Source organism: Convolutriloba macropyga, chromosome 5, assembly GCF_964194025.1.
Source record: "Convolutriloba macropyga chromosome 5, txConMacr16.3, whole genome shotgun sequence".
In the NCBI taxonomy this organism is placed as follows: Eukaryota; Metazoa; Xenacoelomorpha; order Acoela; family Convolutidae; genus Convolutriloba; species Convolutriloba macropyga.
In genome coordinates this window covers 22660540-22682045 of record NC_134472.1, presented here as the reverse complement: position 1 = coordinate 22682045, position 21506 = coordinate 22660540, and the positions used below count along the sequence as shown (strand labels likewise).

General features: G+C 33.2%; 3 protein-coding genes across 5 annotated transcripts in view; 2 read left to right on the top strand and 1 right to left on the bottom strand.

Moving 5' to 3' along the window:
• Positions 1-10044, top strand: part of LOC142339234 (dual specificity protein phosphatase 18-like) — a 29630-nt gene extending 19586 nt beyond the window's left edge. Inside the window, exons 4-5 of the mRNA XM_075389092.1 lie at positions 8755-8875; positions 9283-10044. Coding sequence (XP_075245207.1) covers positions 8755-8875; positions 9283-9318 — 157 coding nt within the window. The 3' untranslated portion in view covers positions 9319-10044. The remainder of the gene's footprint in view (positions 1-8754; positions 8876-9282) is intronic.
• LOC142339250 (dolichyl-diphosphooligosaccharide--protein glycosyltransferase subunit DAD1-like) overlaps positions 1-21506 on the bottom strand; it is a 277073-nt gene that overhangs the window by 221075 nt on the left and 34492 nt on the right. The gene's annotated exons all lie outside the window — the stretch shown is intronic.
• The window catches only part of LOC142339242 (uncharacterized), an 83504-nt gene continuing 81360 nt past the window's right edge, over positions 19363-21506 (top strand). The window contains exons 1-3 of one of the 2 annotated variants that reach the window (XM_075389103.1): positions 19363-19574; positions 20539-20672; positions 20983-21088. In XM_075389103.1, coding sequence (XP_075245218.1) covers positions 19409-19574; positions 20539-20672; positions 20983-21088 — 406 coding nt within the window. In that variant the 5' untranslated portion in view covers positions 19363-19408. The remainder of the gene's footprint in view (positions 19575-20538; positions 20673-20982; positions 21089-21506) is intronic. The other variant, XM_075389102.1, reaches the window with a different exon arrangement.

Sequence of the window (21506 nt, the reverse complement as noted above, 5' to 3'; positions counted from 1 at the left end):
GTTGATTTCTAATGTTTTTCATTACTTTGGATTAATTGTTTTCAAAAAAATATGCGAATTTTTTAACTTTAATGTTTTTGTTCTTGCAATAGAAAATGGCCAGCAATTAGCTTCAGCAATAAGCTTAGTCCACTTTGATTAAATTTGCCGGACGTATACACCCAAAAACACTAAAACAATCTTTGTAATTTCGAATGCGGCTAGTCCTATTTTCACGTCCATTCATAGTGCTCTGTAATTAAATTTTTGCCGTTTTTTTGCTAATTTTACTCATTGATTATCAAAAACGAAGGGTTTATTTTTGATTTTTAACTAAAAAAATATCTATCTTTATAACATTAGAGAAATTAAGTGTTCCTAATGGACATGCAGTATAAGCCATACGTTATTGTTTTCTGGCTTTGATACTACTAGATTTCGCAATTTTTTTCCGGTTGTTAGGCTTTTAAACATTTTTCACGTTTTCTCGTTTTGTCACACTATCACATAATTGACAATTTTAATTGGACATTATTGAGTTTCACTGGCTTAGACACGGGTTTTTCACAAAAGTCAAATAATTTTCGAATTTTGTATTTGATGTTCTTTTTGTTGTCGTAAGACATATTCTAGATAGTCATAGGTCTCAGGGGCTTCCTGTGGACGAATAAAAGAACCTATTGATGTTTTTCATTTTGGTAGCTAATGGCTTTCATGACTTTGTAATTAATTTTTTTTTCGAAAAATACAAAATTATTACTTAGTTTTGCCCTTTTTTTTGTTTGTCTAGTTTTTACCTAGTCTCATTAAAGAGAGGTCGCATACAACCATAACGGTGTTTGAAGAAGGTGCAATTAAACGTATTTTGAGTGGCAAAATATGGTGTCATGGCTTCGACAGCGTTTTCTGGCAATTTTTAATTGAAATTTTGTTTGTTGTCTGTTTCTTGTTTCTTTTGTAACCGCATAAAAATTTAATAATGACAGGATTTAATGCCCTCATTTAGAAACATAGGTAATCAGAAGCCTCTAGGACGTTTTCAGTTGATTTCTAATGTTTTTCCTTACTTTGGAATTAATTGTTTTCAAAAAAATTTGCGAATTTATTAACTTTAATGTTTTTGTTCTTGCAATAGAAAATGGCCAGCAATTAGCTTCAGCAATAAGCTTAGACCACTTTGATTAAATTTGCCGGACGTATACACCCAAAAACACTAAAACAATCTTTGTAATTTCAAAAGCGGCTAGTCCTATTTTCACGTCCATTCATAGTGCTCTGTAATTAAAGTTTTGTCGTTTTTTTGATAATTTTACTCATTGATTATCAAAAACGAAGGGTTTATTTTTGATTTTTAACTAAAAAACTATCTATCTTTATAACATTAGAGAAATTAAGTGTTCCTAATGGTCATGCAGTATAAGCCATACGTTATTGTTTTCTGGCTTTGATACTACTAGATTTCACAATTTTTTTGCGGTTGTTAGGCATTTAAACATTTTTCACGTTTTCTCGTTTTGTCACACTATCACATAATTGACAATTTTAATTGGACATTATGAGTTTTACTGGCTTAGACACGGGTTTTTCACAAAAGTCAAATAATTTTCGAATTTTGTATTTGACGTTCTTTTTGTTGTCGTAAGACGTATTCTAGATAGTCATAGGTCTCAGGGGCTTCCTGTGGACGAATAAAAGAACCTATTGATGTTTTTCATTTTGTAGCTAATGGCTTTCATGACTTTGGAATTAATTTTTTTTTTCGAAAAATACAAAATTATTACTTAGTTTTGCCCTTTTTTTCTTTTGTCTAGTTTTTACCTAGTCTCATTAAAGAGAGGTCGCATACAACCATAACGGTGTTTGAAGAAGGTGCAATTAAACGTATTTTGAATGGCAAAATATGGTTTCATGGCTTCGACAGCGTTTTCTGGCAATTTTTAATTGAAATTTTGTTTGTTGTCTATTTCTTGTTTCTTTTGTAACCGCATAAAAATTGAATAATGACAGGATTCAATGCCCTCATGTAGAAACATAGGTAATCAGAAGCCTGTAGGACGTTTGCAGTTGATTTCTAATGTTTTTCATTACTTTGGAATTAATTGTTTTCAAAAAAATATGCGAATTTTTTAACTTTAATGTTATTGTTCTTGCAATAGAAAATGGCAAGCAATTAGCTTCAGCAATAAGCTTAGTCCTCTTTGATTAAATTTGCCGGACGTATACACCCAAAAACACTAAAACAATCTTTGTAATTTCAAAGCGGCTAGTCCTTTTTTCACGTCCATTCATAGTGCTCTGTAATTAAAGTTTTGCCGTTTTTTTTGCTAATTTTACTCATTGATTATCAAAAACGAAGGGTTTATTTTTGATTTTTAACTAAAAAATATCTATCTTTATAACATTAGAGAAATTAAGTGTTCCTAATGGTCATGCAGTATAAGCCATACGTTATTGTTTTCTGGCTTTGATACTACTAGATTTCACAATTTTTTTCCGGTTGTTAGGCAATTTAACATTTTTCACGTTTTCTTGTTTTGTCACACTATCACATAATTGACAATTTTAATTGGACATTATGAGTTTTACTGGCTTAGACACGGGTTTTTCACAAAAGTCAAATAATTTTCGAATTTTGTATTTAACGTTCTTTTTGTTGTCGTAAGACATATTCTAGATAGTCATAGGTCTCAGGGGCTTTCTGTGGACGAATAAAAGAACCTATTGATGTATTTCATTTTGTAGCTAATGGCTTTCATGTCTTTGGAATTAATTTTTTCTCGAAAAACACCAAATTATTTTTAGTTTTGCCCTTTTTTTCTTTTGTCTACTTTTTTACCTAGTCTCATTAATGAGATTTTGCATACAACCATAACGGTGTTTGAAGAAGGTGCAATCAAACATATTTTGAGTGGCAAAATATGGTTTTTTGGCTGCGACATTGTTTTCTGGCGTTTTTTATTGAAATTTTTATTGTTGTCTATTTCTTTTTCTTTTGTAGCCGCATAAAAATTGAATAATGACGGGATTTAATGCCCTGATTTAGAAACATAGGTAATCAGAAGCCCGTAGGACGTTTTCAGTTGATTTCTAATTTTTTTCATTACATTGGAATTAATGTTTTTCAAAAAAATATGCGAATTCTTTTAACTTTTATGTTTTTGTTCTTGCAATCGAAAATGGCAAGCAATTAGCTTCAGCAATACGCTTAGTCCACTTTGATTAAATTTGCCGGACGTATACACCCAAAAACCACTAATACAATCTTTGTAATTTCAAAAGCGGCTAGTCCTATTTTCACGTCCATTCATAGTGCTCTGTAATTAAAGTTTTGCCGTTTTTTTGCTAATTTTACTCAATGATTATCAAAAACGAAGGGTGTTTTTTTGATTTTTAACTAAAAAAATATCTAATCTCTAAAACATTAGAGAAATTAAGTGTTCCTAATGGACGAGCAGAATTAGCCTTACGTTATGGTTTTCTGGCTTTGATACTACTAGATTTCACAATTTTTTTCCGGTTGCTAGGCATTTAACCATTTTTCACGTTTTCTCGTTTTTTCAAGTAAAATAATTTTTGACGTTCTTTTTGTTGTAAGACATATTCTAGATAGTCATAGGTCTAAGGGGCTTCCTGTGGACGAATAAAAGAACCTATTGATGTTTTTTATTTTGTAGCTAATGGCTTTCATGACTTTGGAATTAATTTTTTTTTTTCGAAAAATACAAAATTATTACTTTTTTTTGCCCTTTTTTTCTTTTGTCTAGTTTTTACCTAGTCTCATTAAAGAGAGGTCGCATACAACCATAACGGTGTTTGAAGAAGGTGCAATTAAACGTATTTTGAGTGGCAAAATATGGTTTCATGGCTTCGACAGCGTTTTCTGACAATTTTTAATTGAAATTTTGTTTGTTGTCTATTTCTTGTTTCTTTTGTAACCACATAAAAATTGAATAATGACAGGATTCAATGCCCTCATTTAGAAACATAGGTAATCAGAAGCCTGTAGAACGTTTTCAGTTGATTTCTAATGTTTTTCATTACTTTTGGAATTAATTGTTTTCAAAAAAATATGCGAATTTTTTAACTTTAATGTTTTTGATCTTGCAATAGAAAATGGCCAGCAATTAGCTTCAGCAATAAGTTTAGTCCACTTTGATTAAATTTGCCGGACGTATACACCCAAAAACACTAAAACAATCTTTGTAATTTCAAAAGCGGCTAGTCCTATTTTCACGTCCATTCATAGTGCTCTGTAATTAAAGTTTTGCCGTTTTTTGCTAATTGTACTCATTGATTATCAAAAACGAAGGGTTTATTTTTGATTTTTAACTAAAAAAATATCTATCTTTATAACACACATTAGAGAAATTAAGTGTTCCTAATGGACATGCAGTATAAGCCATACGTTATTGTTTTCTGGCTTTGATACTACTAGATTTCACAATTTGTTTCCGGTTGTTAGGCATTTAAACATTTTTCACGTTTTTTCGTTTTGTCACACTATCACATAATTGACAATTTTAATTGGACATTATGAGTTTTACTGGCTTAGACACGTGTTTTTCACAAAAGTCAAATAATTTTCGAATTTTGTATTTGACGTTCTTTTTGTTGTCGTAAGACATATTCTAGATAGTCATAGGTCTCAGGGGCTTTCTGTGGACGAATAAAAGAACCTATTGATGTATTTCATTTTGTAGCTAATGGCTTTCATGTCTTTGGAATTAATTTTTTCTCGAAAAATACCAAATTATTATTAGTTTTGCCCTTTTTTCTTTTGTCTACTTTTTTACCTAGTTTCATTAATGAGAAGTTGCATACAACCATAACGGTGTTTGAAGAAGGTGCAATCAAACATATTTTGAGTGGCAAAATATGATTTTTTGGCTTCGACAGCGTTTTCTGGCGTTTTTTTATTGAAATTTTTATTGTTGTCTATTTCTTTTTTCTTTTGTAGCCGCATAAAAATTGAATAATGACAGGATTTAATGCCCTCATTTAGAAACATCGGTAATCAGAAGCCCGTAGGACGTTTTCAGTTGATTTCTAATTTTTTTCATTACATTGGAATTATTTTTTTTTCAAAAAAATATGCGAATTTTTTTAACTTTTACGTTTTTGTTTTCAAAATAATATGCAAATTTTTAAACTTTAGTGTTTTTGTTCTTGCAATCGAAAATGGCGAGCAATTAGCTTCAGCAATACGCTTAGTCCACTTTGATTAAATTTGCCGGACGTATACACCCAAAAACCACTAACACAATCTTTGTAATTTCAAAAGCGGCTAGTCCTATTTTCACGTCCATTCATAGTGCTCTGTAATTAAAGTTTTGCCGTTTTTTTGCTAATTTTACTCATTGATTATCAAAAACGAAGTTTTTATTTTTGATTTTTAATTTTAAAAAATCTATCTCTATAATATTAGAGAAATTAAGTGTTCCTAATGGACGAGCAGAATTAGCCTTACGTTATGGTTTTCTGGCTTTGATACTACTAGATTTCACATTTTTTTTCCGGTTGTTAGGCATTTTTCCATTTTTCACGTTTTCTCGTTTTGTCACACTATCACATAATTGACAATCCACATCGCACATTATGGGTTTTAGTTGGTTAGACACGGGTTTTTCACAAAAGTAAAATAATTTTTGAATTTTGTATCTGACATTCTTTTTGTTGTTGTAAGACATAATTCTAGATTTTCATAGGTCCCAAGGGCTTTCTTTGGACGAATAAATGAAACTATTGATTTAATTCATTTTGTAGCTAATGGCTTTCATGACTTTGGAATTAATTTTTTTTCGAAAAATACAAAATTATTACTTTGTTTTGCCCTTTTTTCTTTTGTCTAGTTTTTACCTAGTCTCATTAATGAGGTCGCATACAACCATTACGGTGTGTGAAGAATGTGCAATCGTACATATTTTGAGTGGCAAAATTTGGTTTTATGGCTCCGACAGCGTTTGCTGCCAATTTTTATTTGAAATTTTGTTGTCTCTTTCTTGTTCGTTTTGTAACCGCATAAAAATTGAATATTGACAGGATTTAATGCCCTCATTTGGAAACTTAGGTAATCAAAAGCCTATAGGATGTTTTGAGTCGATTTCTAATGTTTTTCATTAATTTGATATCAATGGTTTTCAAAAAATATGCGAATTTTTTATATTTAATGTTTTTATGTTTAATTGTTACCGAGCCTTTATGGACTCGTCCCATAAATTTTCTAGTGAAATACAAGTTATTTTGTTTAGTTTCAAATTTATCTGACGCTGTCTTGAATTTTTTTTTAGTTTTTAAAATGGACATAGAATTTTGGATGTAAATAATGTTTGTTGTTTTTGTTTGATTTTGCTCTTCGCCTTGACTCGCTTTCTAAATAATGGCAGATCTCATCAATCTCATTAATTTTTTGAAAAATACTAGAATTTTTGGGGTTTTCTATCTGATCCTTATTTGGTAAATTATGCCAGAATTGAGGATTAGCGGGGTGGGAACCTTAAGTGCTATCGCACATTACCGAGCCTCTTTGTATCGCATACAAATTATAAAAATAATCTGTTTTTCCAATATGATTTTACAATAGTCTTTTTTATGTTCAATGAGCTTGATGACCAGTATTTATGAATTTTATCTACTTGACTGCAGGTTGGTTTTGCTTTTTTTGCGATATAGATAATTTTTGCAGTTTTTGTGCAAAATTTAAATCAGTTAAAAATATTTTGCAATCTTTAAATTTGTGTTTTGTCAAATGCATCGCCAATTCGAGTTAAAGCATCATAACTGGAAATTTAACACCGTTTGTATAGGCTTAAAGGGCGTCTCCTATAAATTCAATGACTTTAAATCAGTTCCTTCTGTGAAAATACTTTGGACAATCGAATAATGGTTTTGTCCTTGTTGAACAAACTTATGAAATCCCATTCATTTTTGAAAAATGTTGATTATTGTTCCCAATTTTTTTTTTCAAAATTGGGAATATATTTGCGAAGGTGTTTTTTCGTTCAGTCAAATTTTCACTTTTTGTTCGCACATCGTAACGAGAAAAGAGAAACATTGCAACCCTCAGATGCTACTTCTGATTTTTATACAGAAATTTTGAATTTTATTGCAGATTGAAAGAGCTGTTTAACAAATGGACGGAAAACAGGAAAAGGTAATGATGGGGCATTGAATTGTTTTATTAATTTTGTTGTCATAAAATTTTTAATACATTATATTAAAATGTATATATATTATATTAAAAAATACATGTTCTTATAAAAACAGAACAAACTGAAATATTTTTTAAATAGTTTTTTTACTCCTCTTAGCTTCTATCTTTAATTTTAATTTTAATAGAAGATTTTTGCTAGCTCAACAGGACTCCGATATAAGCAAAACAGAAAGAAAAATGATTAAGCAATGCTCGGAAATCTTGTAAATGGAAAAAGAAAGAATCTTGAGTTTCATCCTCTTCTCTCTAAACTCTTAATCTAATTTACTACCTTATAGTTGCTTCTGTTTTTGCCCGTAATTAAATCCAATTCAACTATTTAGATACCACTGATGTACACGAAAACTAGAGAACGAGGAAACGGCTTTCATTCATCTTTTGCTCGTTTCTGCGGCTGCTAATTAGGGCCACATTTTTAGTCGACTATTTGAGTCAGCGGAAGCAGAATTTGAACTTGATTATAACTTCTTTGATTTTCTTGAAAGATCAAAAAAATTTAAAATTAATAGTAAAGTTTCGTAGATTTCTGCGGAGAGTTACGCTAAACCCACACCCCATATTGTCTTCAAAATTGATTCCTTTGAACTTTCACATATTTGGCCTAACAGGAATAACAGAAAATGATTTTTTGAGAATGAACGGAAAAGAATAAATGTTTATTTGAGAACGAAAGAACGGTTTTTTGGGAAAGATACCGTTTTTATTCTATGTTCTCTTTATTAGTGCTGATGCTTCAAATGGTTTTCTAATTGAACCTCTCAACTGACCTACATTCGACTGTTTTTTCAGTCAAATAAAAATGTGAAGTTGGTAGTATATTTTTGCTTTCATTAAGAAATGTGGATCTTTTCAACAATTGCCCCCCCTTTGGTACCTAGTAGAGAATCGCCTCCCCTTCTGTGCTATACTTTACCACAATATTAGTTGGCCTACAGTTTTGATAGCCGAAAAATGGTTTCAGCGCAATTGCGGACCGCTGTTCACGGCCATGCCTCTCACGCACTGTAGGATGTAATCCGGAAATCGTGGGTCGATTATCGCGGCGAAGCCGCGACGCGCGCGAAGCGCGCCCACCGACCCGCCAGTCGGAAATTCTTTTCGCTTTGTATTCCAATTCGGCTAATTGCCCTAGCATGGCGCACTTTATTCTATCCAGTTTAACACAGTATGAGCATACACGGAAAGTTTAGTCGTCTCTGATTGGTTAATAAATCGCTCGCTTAAATTCTATTCAAGAATAGGCCCCCCTTTTGCAAAAGGGGGGGGCAATTGTTGAAAAGATCCAGAAATGTTTTCGGAAAAGTAGATTTTCACAATTCTTTTGTAAGTCTCTACACAAATTCAGACCATATTTGACCAGAGGGTTGAATTTGACCATTACTGAATTGATTTTTTCAGGGTGATTCAAAATTATTGAGTGAATTGGTGAGAAAATAACCAATTGAGCCCAAATTATCAGTGGTAAAACTAAACTATTTGTTTTTTTCTACTTTGAAGCTTAAGTCTTAATTTTGTTTCTTTTTGTTGTCTATGATCTTGTGCGTGATGATGTAACATCTGTTCAGGCCAAACAATGGCTTCTGGAAGCAGCTGATTGACTACGAGAGACGGCTCCGCAATTTGAACACAGTGCACATGGTCCAGACCTGCTTCGGGGAAATGCCCAATATCTATACGGGCAGCTATGTCAACATGATCAAATTCTAGCCACTCTCACACATTCGCCAACACACCTACGCAGTAGTTTACTTAATTTCTCAGCCCAACCCCAACTATCTAATTCGTTGCTGCCTTCCATACCCCCTTCCCTTTATTTCCCTTATCCCAGTCCCACAAACTTATCGTTACGCAAGTACTCTTATCTCAACAACCCCGCTAGAACCCAATTTTATCCGTGATACAAAACACCTCCATTTCTGTCCCAAAATCCATAGAAAAGAATGAATTTTCTAGAAATGAACCGTTCGCGGAATGATAATAAACAGACTCGAGTGAAGAGGATTTTGTCAACTTAATGGAGTTGATTGGACACTGTTTTTGTATCTTTCGATTGGTAGAATTTGCATCATCGTGTGTTGAATGAAATTGAGCAGGAGTTCTTCAGAAAATCAATGCGCTACTGTCGCTAGTCTTCAATTGATCAATCAATACCCAGTACAACTCACATGGAACTTAACCATAGATTCAATCAGTTTTAATTGAGTGGATATTAAACCATGATGACCACACCAACCTCTAACCTACATGCACAAACACACACAAACATGCGCGCGTATTCATTAAACAGTAAAGGAAAAAGAGTGACCAAATATGGGAATCTCGATCTGAAGTGGATGAATGCAGCAGAAGTCAACTTACTTCAGGACTTACTAACAACGGATCAATGGATGGAGCAATGAATATAAGATATACAAAATTGTTGTTGTTGTTTGTCTCCGCTTTTAAATGTCGCGTCTTCCTCTGATTGCTTTTGTCTTGTTTAGTTGTTTATTTCATCGCTCTCTTTTTAACTTTGCCAAATGGGTCAAGGAGAGAAAGAAAGTATCTGTGCTTAGTATTAATTGATACTAGTGCACTTAACATTACTTAATGGTGCTAATTTTTAATGTTTATTATTGTCGTTGTTTTTGTTGTTCGTAACCCTAAATTAGATAGAGATATGGTTGCTTAGACGCATTACGCTAATTGATACAGCAACTCACTCGTCAATTATTGCTACCTTCAAGCTGTTTGAGTTATTATTGTCATTAGTTTTACTTTACCACCCTCTGTATTATGTATATATACATTTGTAAAATAGAACATATGTACTTTAATCAAATTTACTTTTCCTAAATTTAATGTTACCAATCCCTTGTTTTTCCATGTTTGAATTTCTTCGTCCGATTAGAGATGCTCTCGTTTCTTGCACTACATTTCGAAACCAATCAACAGTTAACCAGGAGAATCCTTGAATTCTATGATTTTATAACCCTTTTGCAAGTAGGTCTTTTTAGTATCTTCAAAAACTGCATAGACTGGCTCCAATTTCGTTCCGACCTTCGGGATTATATAAAAATTCTGAGATCTATATGAAAAGATTCCAAACTTTTGAGTATCAAGAATATTTTGATGTTTCGGGATTTTTTAGAGATGTCAGACAATGAAAAGGGTTTTGTTCGACATATGATAAACCGCTTTATTGAATTGTCAAATCTCAATCGCAAGTTTGGTTCACAACCGAGTCACATAAGCTTTCAAAAGTTAAATAAAATTTAGTAAAAAATTATTTTGTAGAATATAAAGCCACTTTAGCTTCAACAAGCTATTTAAAAATGAAAACAGCCAATACAATCGGCTAAAACTTCGAATTGACCACTCTAAAATTGTATGTCGAAACCAAAAAATATAAGCGGAAAAGTCTTCAGAAGACCCTAATGCTAAATACTAAAACTCTCTTCCACAAATTTAATTGGAAAGAAAAATTCGCACCGATGCTAAAAGAGCATTTCTGAAATACCCATCAGATTAAAAAATATATGTCTCCTCTAGCGAGTTTTTTCGAACAAACTTTTCTCTTGAAAATATCTTTTAAAAACCGGCGTGAACCACAAAGCACTACTATCTTCTCTCCGAAAATTTTGATACAAATCATTTTCTATACGAGTATATTGACATTGTTTTGTAGATTGGGATTTTACTGATGAAAGTGATCATGGATCTTCATGGATATGTACAGCAAATATTTTATTTGCTAGTATTTGTGTAAGATTTTTATCCTCATGTCTACTACAGCATATTGTAGTAAAAAAATAATAATTGGAAGGTGGTTAATTGAAACTAACTAAGTTTTTTTAGGCTCCTAGGGGATCGGTATTTGATTACCTCCGCTTCAGATAGATGAAATACATTTTCTTTCATATTAAAATTATTAAAATTTTTTCTGTTTTTTTAAATGGTACGTTGTTTTAATGGTACAAAGGTGATGTTCTCTTCTCACAGGCCTGTCTTTTGTTATTAAAACAAGATGACAATTGGAGCTCTGGTAGTTTAAGAATAAATTTCTGACAAGTACTGTGATAAACTTTAGGAAAGTTTTTTAGGTAGTTTTGTTATTGGTTTTTACGACTGGAAGAAGAGTTTGGGATCCATATTCTCTATAATCAGTAAAATCCTTTTTACAAAATTTTATGCGGCCAAAACTAAAACAATTTTTGGTCAATAATCAATATGAAACATGCAACCGTTCAGCAATTACTTCTCAGATCCTTTTATCTTTGGCAAATTCAGAGACAAAAAATGCTTAAAGAGGCAATATGATCTGACTGGGCTTTTTCTTTTGCTTTTTGCTGAACAGTTTTTTTTGAGCTTTTATCTGCTGGTTCCATTATTTTGCTGTTATTAAATTCACTTCACCTGATTTTGGTACTTTTTCGACAATTTGCATAATTGAGAATTGTATATCAATATAAGGAAATAAGTTATTTTTGAAAAATCATATCTGCAAAATTCAACTGCAAAGTTCATTTTTAAACTAAAAACAATATTTGAAATGTTTTATGCCAGTTTTAACCGAAATAAGTGTAGTTTTGTAATTTCTCACCTTTCCGAATCTTTGTCATCTGTGCTTTTTGAGCTAAAAGGGCTGCCAATAAAGTTTCCGAAAGCTTTGCAGATGTCACATTTAGCTTTATCAGTTAGTTTTCAGCATCACTTGATGGTTGTTGAGTACACAATTATCTAGAATATTATCAATTTTCCCGTAATTTTAAAGTTTTGTGCTTGTTTTATTCTTATATGTCAAACAAGGTTTCTGTTGGCCTGCAGTATTGTCTATCTTTTATCAAAAGCAAATTTTTGGACGAAATTATTTGAAGAATTTAAAAGTTTGTAAAATTTGCGATTTTCTGTTTTTCTGATCAGTTTCTCTTGTTTTTTTTTCTGACTCAAAAGCTTTTGAGCTGTCATTTATTTTTCTCTTCAACAAAAATATTGTTCTCGGTTGTTTAGCTTCAAGAATAGCGGCAGCCGACATTTTTATTATTTATTGTGTAAATTTTGTGAATGTTTTTAATTAATCTCAAACAAAGCTTGTACCAATTATAAGTACTGTGGTTTTTATGCCTTTTTTTTGCTTGACAGGCTTTTTGTCTCGTCTGGGTCTTTTCGCTTTTCGTCCTCAAAAAAGGGATAACAGGTAAAGCCCTGAGCTCATTAAGTGACTGAGCAGCTCTCTTAGAGTCTAACACCTTACTGGTCTCTCTGTATGCGGTTCATCATGGTGGCGACAATTTCCTGGTGTGAAGAGCTGTTCTTAAATTGTGACCCCCTCAGGCACGCCTTCCACTTTCCATTCTTCCGTTCACCCCCCTCCCCCCCAAAGAAAAAAAGAAAATACTCCTTATTCGCGCTCCTCCACTTGGCGATTTGGTCTCCCCTCTCGTTCAGCCTACACTCACAGTTGACCCCAACACACACCCTCCACCTGGCAATTTGAACCCCCTTTTCGTCCAGCCCTGCCAATTCTGCCCCTCTAAAAACAAGCTTGACCCCCTCCCCTTATGCTAGCATCCCTCAGCTCCAGTTGGATACCACCTAAGCCAACAGCTCCGGTCGTTTGAGAGCAATGCGCTCGACGTTGGTCGGTTACTTTTTACAAAAATGCTTGGTTTCAAATTATCTGAAATTGACTAAGAATAGCTTTCAGCTGCTTAAGTTTGCGTCTTTTGATTCAAAGACTAAAAAAATAAGGGTACTAAGAATATTGAACAATTAGGTTCTTTAGTAAGAATATTAAATTTGAAATAGCTCTGTTGGGGGTTTTTCCTTATAGAGCATATATGTCTCATTAAATTGATAGTCCGGATCTAACCCAAAAAGCCTAGTGGTCTATTAAAGGACTAGTGGTCAATCTGTCTCTCTTATTTTTCTAGTTGTTTCAATTCCACGGAAAGCCACAAGCGTCTATCGCGGCTATTTTACGGCAATCTGCCGGCTATATTTTCATCCTAGTGTTTTAATCATTTGGAATTTTATCCTTCTAATTATTTTGGCGTCAGTGATGCAAGGATTTTTTTCTATTTTTATTATTAGTTAATTTTCTTTTCTATTTTATTATTAGTTATTTTTTATTATTAGTTAATTAGTTAAGTACTGTTAATTTTTCTTAAGCTTTTGATATTTAATGCATCAAAAACATTATTTGTTAGAACATAGATTTCGACGGAGACCGGTTCTTTATGCCTTTCTTCGTGTTATCTTTCACATTATAAAATTTGCTGTTCGTCTGATTGCTGGGCGGCACCGTGCAATTGTACAACAAAGATTCTGAGGAACTTAATCGATGATAAAATATGCGAACTGTCTGTCCTTTGTTTCCTGACGATGAAATCACTTAAGATGACAAAAACTTAATTTGAGGATTGCTTCTTTTGCCACGAATCAAATAAAAAAAGGTTTATAACAGCTCTTACTATACAGTCGCACGTACTTGCTAAAAAATCTTTTGTTTGAAACAAAATTCATGATGAGCAGAAATTTTTGCAGAAACTGAATCAGATGATTGGGAATAAAGGTAAACTGTTACTGTTTAGGCATGATTCTACAAAAATCAACAAGAATGTATCTCACGCCTTGAATCAAAAGCACGTCATCGCAAAGCATAAAATTTAGTATGGCATCTCAAAGCCGTGACTCAATGAAAAGGAACATAAAACCAGTGCAAGCTTAAATATTGATATATTAATATTAGCTTCAAAGCAACAAGCTATTTTTTTTTTAAAAAAATCCTATTAGATGACTGTAATAACATAACCTTACAGAAAATGGGTGACAATTCCAGGAGATTGTAAGAGAAAAATCAAATTTTTATTTCAAAAAATTAGATCCAAAATTCATCAAAAATCCAAAACATAATCCAATTTGAATCAAATTTTTCAAATTAATTTGAAATTGATAGAAATTTTGACGAATTAGTCTAATTGAACAATAACAAGCCTAATTTTTGTGATAAACTCATTAAATAGTATCCAATAGCACCCGGGAGGCTATTTAATTGTATTTCTGTATTTCAGCTCTGGGTTGAACTATAACACGGTGAAAGAGGCCGGATTTTCGATTAGTTAGCCCCATTATAGGGGATTTTAGTTTTTGGTTAAAAATTGATTTCGCTTATGTTGTCAGTGAACGATAAGAGCGAGTTTTCATTGTATCCGGTTTATGTTAAATGGTTTTCATTGTTGGAGCCAGAGGTTTTCAGAAAGCGATTGGGATTTCCTCTTATCCATTGAAGCAAGAGATAATTAAAACAACTTTTCCAAAACCGGGCCTCAGTTTCGATCGGAATTGTTAATCTGCACACAAAAACTTACAAAATTGTTATAACGTGGTAAGCTTAAACAGAAACTTGATTTAATTACATAATTATTTGGCATGGCGTTCTGAACAACTCGATTACCAGCCACTGTAGCAACAATAATACTCCGCAAAGTATCGACGAACTCCTTCCAACGTTCAAGAGGTTTCAACATCACTTCAAGGCAATTGTTTATTACAGGAGAATTGTAACTCCTGATCTTTTTTGAAAGACTGTGAGAATTAAGATTGTGCTTAGTTAATTCGATGAACAAACACTTGCTTTCTGGTCGAAAAAAGGTAACAAGTTTGTATCAGAACGAACTCTTAAAGGTGCATCCCGACTTCAATGTTGAACTAAGTTTTGTATAGTTTATCCTAAAACACAAAATTTCAAAAAATTAACGCTAGCGAAGTCACAGGAAAGGAAATCCAAAAGCCTAAAGAAAAAAGAAAAGGAAATCCAAAAGCCTAAAGAAAAAAGAACTGAAACAGAGGGAAGAGAAGGAAGAACTCATTACGTGCTGACTAAGGTGCGTTTCTTTAACCCTTTGTGAGTTTCTCTCTTAGGTAGCATTTGAGACTATTGTCTTGGTGTGATCTTGAGAGTGAATCTGCAGAGGCTTCGTTTTTTTTCAAAGAAACAAACAGCTTATCGTTTTCTAGTTACATCCTCTATTTAAATTCCAATATCTTTCAAGTTTTAACCCCTTCGTTTTGTCGTCTTATATTTATATAGCCTGTTCAATTTTCCGTTGTTCAATCCTTTAAGTCCGCGAAAATTTGTAGCGAAGAAGCAGAAATTCACAAGTTTGGAAGCGTTTACGGTTGAAGATGACAAAAACCAAGATGTTCCTAACTTTGAATTATCAGGATGAAACTCAGGTTATTAATTCGAACAAGCGTGCATTTAATATTCTGATTGCTGCAGAAATTGCGATCGGCGAATTAGGTTTATTGCAAGCTATTGAGGCAGGAGTACAAAAAGCAGTGAATGCCATCATTCCAACTATAATTAGTACCCTACGGTCTGAACTAAGAACAACGATGGATGAAATAGTAAACAAGAAATTGGAGAAATTAAAGGAAGATATGGAGTCTCATATTGATTTTGGGAATCAAAAGGTTGATCTAATGGCTAATTTGAAGTGCTTGAAAAATATAGCAGAAAGAATAGCGTAAAATTAATAAACCTACAAGAAGGCGACGAAAGGGTTCAGAAGGGTATACTCAGTATGCAACCTTAAACAAAAGAAAAACTAAACAAGGCGGTGTTATGATTCGCATTTCCTATGAGATTGCGATTTGATCAAGATACATGATAATCCTTCTGTTCAATTGTTGCCGAAGTGATTGCCCATGGTACAAATTTTTTCATTACCGTCATATAACAAGCCACGAGGATCTCAAAGATTTTTTATGATTGTTTCGTAGGATCATGGAGTCAAAAAATACCCATTTGGCTAAACTGGACAACTAGTACCGAGTCAAAAGAGCGGCAACCATTTTTTAGGACACTTCTTTCGTCAAAAAACCACTATTAGTTTAAAAAAACTACTAAGTCGAGCTTAATAAAGAAATGAGTGTAAATAGAGAAAATAGCGCGTTCGCTTAACCCATCTCTTGCTTTCGAGATCTTTCATAACTCATTTTTGAACGTTCCTTATAGCTTGGCTCCTATAGTACAAGTACAAAAAGTGAGTTCGACCAGACCAAAATGGTTGAACAACAAATTGAATAACCTAAGAACAAAAAGAACATGCAACATCAGAAGTGAAAAAAACACGGACAATAATCCTATGCTAGAAATAATTAAATCGTTGAGAAAACGTTTCGAATTTGGAAATTGTAAAAAAAATATCTTAACAAATTCAGATATTTTATTGTTAACAAAAGGCAGATTTATAAATTTTTAAAGGAGTTGAGTGGCAGGGTCCTCAATAATGCAAGTGCCAATACTGGAAAGAGTTGCAGAAGATCTTATTGACCCAAGAGCCCTAAATAACGCAATGGCAATCAATAAGTTTTTTCGACATAAGCAAACACCTGGCAGTTAACAATGTGCCTATTCTTATTAGACTTCAACTTTCAATTTTTATACACCGAACAACAAATAAGGAGATTGAGAAAACATTAAGTGACCTGGATAATAAATCTTCCATTGATGAATACTTTGTGATTAATGTTTTAGTTAAATTATCGGCAGCAAAAAGTACGAATCTCTTTTCTACTTTTCTAATCAACTACTTTTCTAATCAATTATTCATTCGAATGTTACTTCTCCTGCACAAATAACAAGAGCAAAAGTTTTTCCACTTCACAAATCTGGATCAAAATTGGATGAAAATAACTACAGGCCCATTTCACTACTTATCGTATGGAGCAAATTTTTCAAAAGTACAATCTTTAACCTCGTTTATGCTTACTTTGAAAAATTTATTCGTTTCTTGAACAGACAGTTTCGTTTTCAAAACAAATACAGTACAGTTGATGCACTTGTTGTGTTCACCGAATATTTGAGATACCACACCAACAATAGTACTGTGTACACCTTTTTAGATCTAAAGAAAGCTTTCGAATCAATTGACCATAGTTTGATGTTTCGATAGTTAAGAGTTGTATGGAATTAGGGGAGGGGGAATGCTGGTTCGAATCTTGTCTTCAAAACAGAATACAACAAGTTTATAAAATGGTGGTTTCTCAAATTGGGAGCAAGTAAGGTGTGTTCCGCAGCGATCAATTCTTCGTCACCTTTTTTAAATCTATGTCAATGATTCACCTTCTGCCTGCAAGAAGCTAATGTTATTCTCCTTGCTGATGATACCAATTTAACAGCTGCAAACAACTGATGTCGAATAAGTTCTGTTAAAACTTGATGAGTGGTTAAGATTTAATAGATTGGTTGTTAATGTGAGTAAAACAATGCAGATGAACATCAAAACAACTGACTCGTTGAGCGATACTTCTTTTGTTTTAAATTCTATGACAAATCAAAAAACAGTCAATTTGTAATTTCCTCGTTGTTTCTATCGACTCAGGGTTGTCTCTTGCCAGCGACATCGAAGGATTATGTAAAAGATTGAGCAAGCATTGTAGTATAGTTGTAAAATTAAGACATTTTGTGGCAAGAAGACATTTAATACAATATTATAATTCAAATGTCAATCCTATTATTCAATATGCAATTTTAGTGTATGGTTGCTGCAGCTGTTCTGCACTTCTTTCTATATATCTTTTGCAAAAGAAATTTTTAAAATTCGTTCATTATAGAAGAAGAGTTGGCACTTGTGAAGACATTCGTCTTAAAACTCTATTTTATCAGTTTACAATATGCATATCGACGAGTTTTTAAAATTCGTCTTAAAGTCAAAAAGTATTATTTATAGCGAGAGTTTTTGCAATGAACTCTTCGGTCTTTATGTCACAGAAAAAGAAACAAGGCAAAAAGCAGATGATTAACTGAAATTCGTTTTTGCAAAAGAAAAATAGATCGTTATTAAATCAAATGTCGCTGTATTAAACTATTTAATAAATTGAAGTCACTTGAAATAAAACCTAACCTTGCGATTTCAAAGGTTTGACTGCAAAAGAAGTTTCAATTTTTTGTCATAATTTAAAAGATTCTTACTTGATGTGTAACCACGAATTAGCAAGGTTTGTTTTTCAAGTCTTGTTTGTTTCTTTGTAAAGATGATTATTACGGTCTAGGGTACATATTCACTGTAGTCGAACCGAATAAAATTGCAAAACTGAGATATAGCAATGATATAAACAGTTCTGATATAAATTTTTCTGAGTCAAGGGTAGTCTGAAAAGAAGGTGTGAATATACTCGTTGGCTGTCCCCTCCATTGCAATGTTATCATTACTCATAATCCCATATTATGCGTATTTGGAGAAATTAATTCTCTTTCTTAACGAGACCAAAATTAGGCAAGGAGACCCAATTAAGCTCCAATAGTTTTGAATGAAATTGCTTGCATTTCGTCCTAAACCACTGTTGTAGAAAACGGCTGTATTTTCAACAAACGTTGAAAAATGCTCAAATTCCTCAAAAGGTTCCGATGTAAACCTTCTTTATAGTGTCAGTCTTGCAATTACATCATTTTCACCTTATTTCCTGATTGCAATTTGTGGTGAGATATCTTATTTCGATTTTTAATTTTTCGTTTTTTTATGGACTGACTGTTTCAACTTCCTGTGCCTTGGACAGACTCCACGAGCTTTCTTGTTTGATTCTGAAAATAGTCGCCGCGTTTAAATTGGTGTTTAACGGGGATTTTAAGAAGCTGTCTCACGGTTAGAAATGAAGACAAAATAACCGAAGTGAAACAAATAGTCACCTTTTAATTTTGTTTCCCAAGCAAAAACTTTAAACTGAACTGCCACTTATCTTACCTGACTTATTTTGCGGAATTTGAGAAGTTTTGGCATCATTCAACATCTTTAAGTAAAAAGGTTCAACTGAAAGAAAATCGACCAACTTGCATTCAATCCATCTATTTATATTTAGCTGATGTTTGTGAAAACTTGTTTAGCTTTTTTTCAGTCGCATTATAACAATTTTAAGAACAAAATCGTTTGTTTCTTCTCACCGTCATCAGATCACTTCAAATACTTTTCTTACCCTCAATTTTTTTTGGCAAAGCGTTAAAAATTTACTTATTTGTATCTAATTTTGGCATAAATTTTCCGCAATGGAGAACTCAATAAAATACAGAAATAAACGCATAATATTTTGGTTAAGCTGAAATGAAAATTGTGACGTTTCCAGTTTGTTCTATACTTCTTTCTCCGCTTGACTATAAGAGCTATATAGACTCCGTGACAACCTTTTGACATCTATTGTTTTGAACTGAATAATTTGAATATTTTGAGGTATGGATGGATGGGTTCCCGTGAGAATATAAACTATAACAACAACTTGAGGAACGGTGGGAGATTAGAAGAGAGGTCAGCAGAGGGTGGAGGAGGAGGCCACTGGAGTGAACATATCAGACAAGTCGGTATCCAAGTGAACTCTAATGCTACCAGAACTACTGAAAACGATGGAGGCGGGAACTGTTTCCTTTTCGTCACGGTAGTTTACGACCCATCATACTTTATTATGTATAAATAGATAAGTAAAAACCGAGACTTCAAATTCCCATTCAATTTGTTTGTAAGAGAACTTCAAACAGAACGAATAGTTATTGCATAATTCATCTGAGGTAATATTATCGTACTTAAACATTTTCCAAGTGGCGTTGACGTGCGACACGGTATCCGAGTTTTGATTCGAAACAAGGGGTTTCTGAGGATATTTCTTTGGGTTTTTCAAACCTCATCAGAGAAAAAAGGCATTTTTTTAACATGGTAATAAAAATAAAAATTAAACCTTTGATGACAAAAATTTTTTTTCTTTGATATTTTGTTCTATATGAATGATATAGATGGTATGCGGTTAACAGTTGCTTATAATAAACATTAGGTGTTTGAACAATCACATTTTTTCTACCAATTATTCAGTTTTTCGCGCATTAATATCTTTGATGCATATAAACTCAGTTAGTATTTGATCATCATTCGTCAGCATTTCAAAGCATTGGGTTCCCGCGGGCATTTTGAAAGGATTTTTTGAGCTGCTTGAAAATTTTGAGCGACTCTTCACTTAAATACTTTTCTTGTTCTCTTAGCCGGTCATCAAGAGCCGGTACAAAATCATATTTCGTCAAACCTGTGATTACATCGATGCTGATTCTCCGTCAGTTGCTCCCTGACATCTAACACTTCATGTACTCATCACTGATTCCATTGATAATTATTTCCGAAGAATTTGTATTATTCCTCACCGCGCAAAGATTGTTTGAATAAAAGAGCAATTAATGATTTGAGCCCACAAAAATTGCACTAAATGGTGTATATATTTTCTACAGTTAAGATTTAACGCAACCGGTTTGCTTCAAAAGTTAAGTAATAACGCAGCTAGACGTCAAAGCACTCACTAGCCATAAAAGGAAACTGTTCCTGGGATAGTAGCAGTGGGACAGTTGCCCATTTGTGTGTCTGGTGGATCGAGTGAGAGACAATTATTGTATGTGTCCTCAGTGGATGAACCTCGCTGTGTGAATGGAGAAATTCACGAAGGCGACCTTCTCCTGCAAGTCAATGAGGTGAGACTCGTTAAAAAAAAACTCGTTAAATAAACGTTTCATTCTTTTAAACAATAAGGACAACAGACATTTATATCTATCCGCTTCAGTCTTGCCTTTAACAGCCTGGTCAATAGTTTTATTTCTAAATTCCATCAGAAACATCAGGTCTTCAATTAACACAAGATAAGCTTGGCGATTTTTAATTTCGCATATTTTCAAAAAAGGTTAGTTAAAGGAAATCCCCCGTACCTGAAAGCGCAGTATATCAAAAGGGTGCCAATTGTAATAGGAGTTTAACTTTTGTATGTTTGAATTGCATTATGCTTAGGTGAGAGTTGCGGGATTCACAGCGAGGGATGCAGAGAGACTTATCACTCAGCAGGCCACTTTTCTCTCCCCACCAACTGAAGTGCACTTGGCTATTGTGGGACCTGGTTAGTACAAGTACCACATCAACAATCATTGTTAAATTCCAGATAAAACAAACGTCTAGCGGCCAGGGAACAACACTCAAGCAATGTTTCATTTCGAAATTTTCGAAGCAATGTTTCGGTATCAAACAGCACCACCTGCATAATTGATGATATTAGGACGGAAAAATCTTTAGCACGGATTAAAAAGACGAGATTATGCTCTTGTGTTCGGTCTTATCTACGGCGTTGCGAGAAAAACCTGGCGTAAAACCGATCTGCGATGCAAGGATCTCAAAGTGAGCTTGAAACAATGATTTGTTTGTTCAATGGCCATTTTAATTGAATTTCAGTTTGAAAGGCTTATTAATTGATCTCAAACGAAGTTTGTAGCAAATATATTAATCCTGCTGTTCTCATTTTTAATGTGAGTTTTCTGATT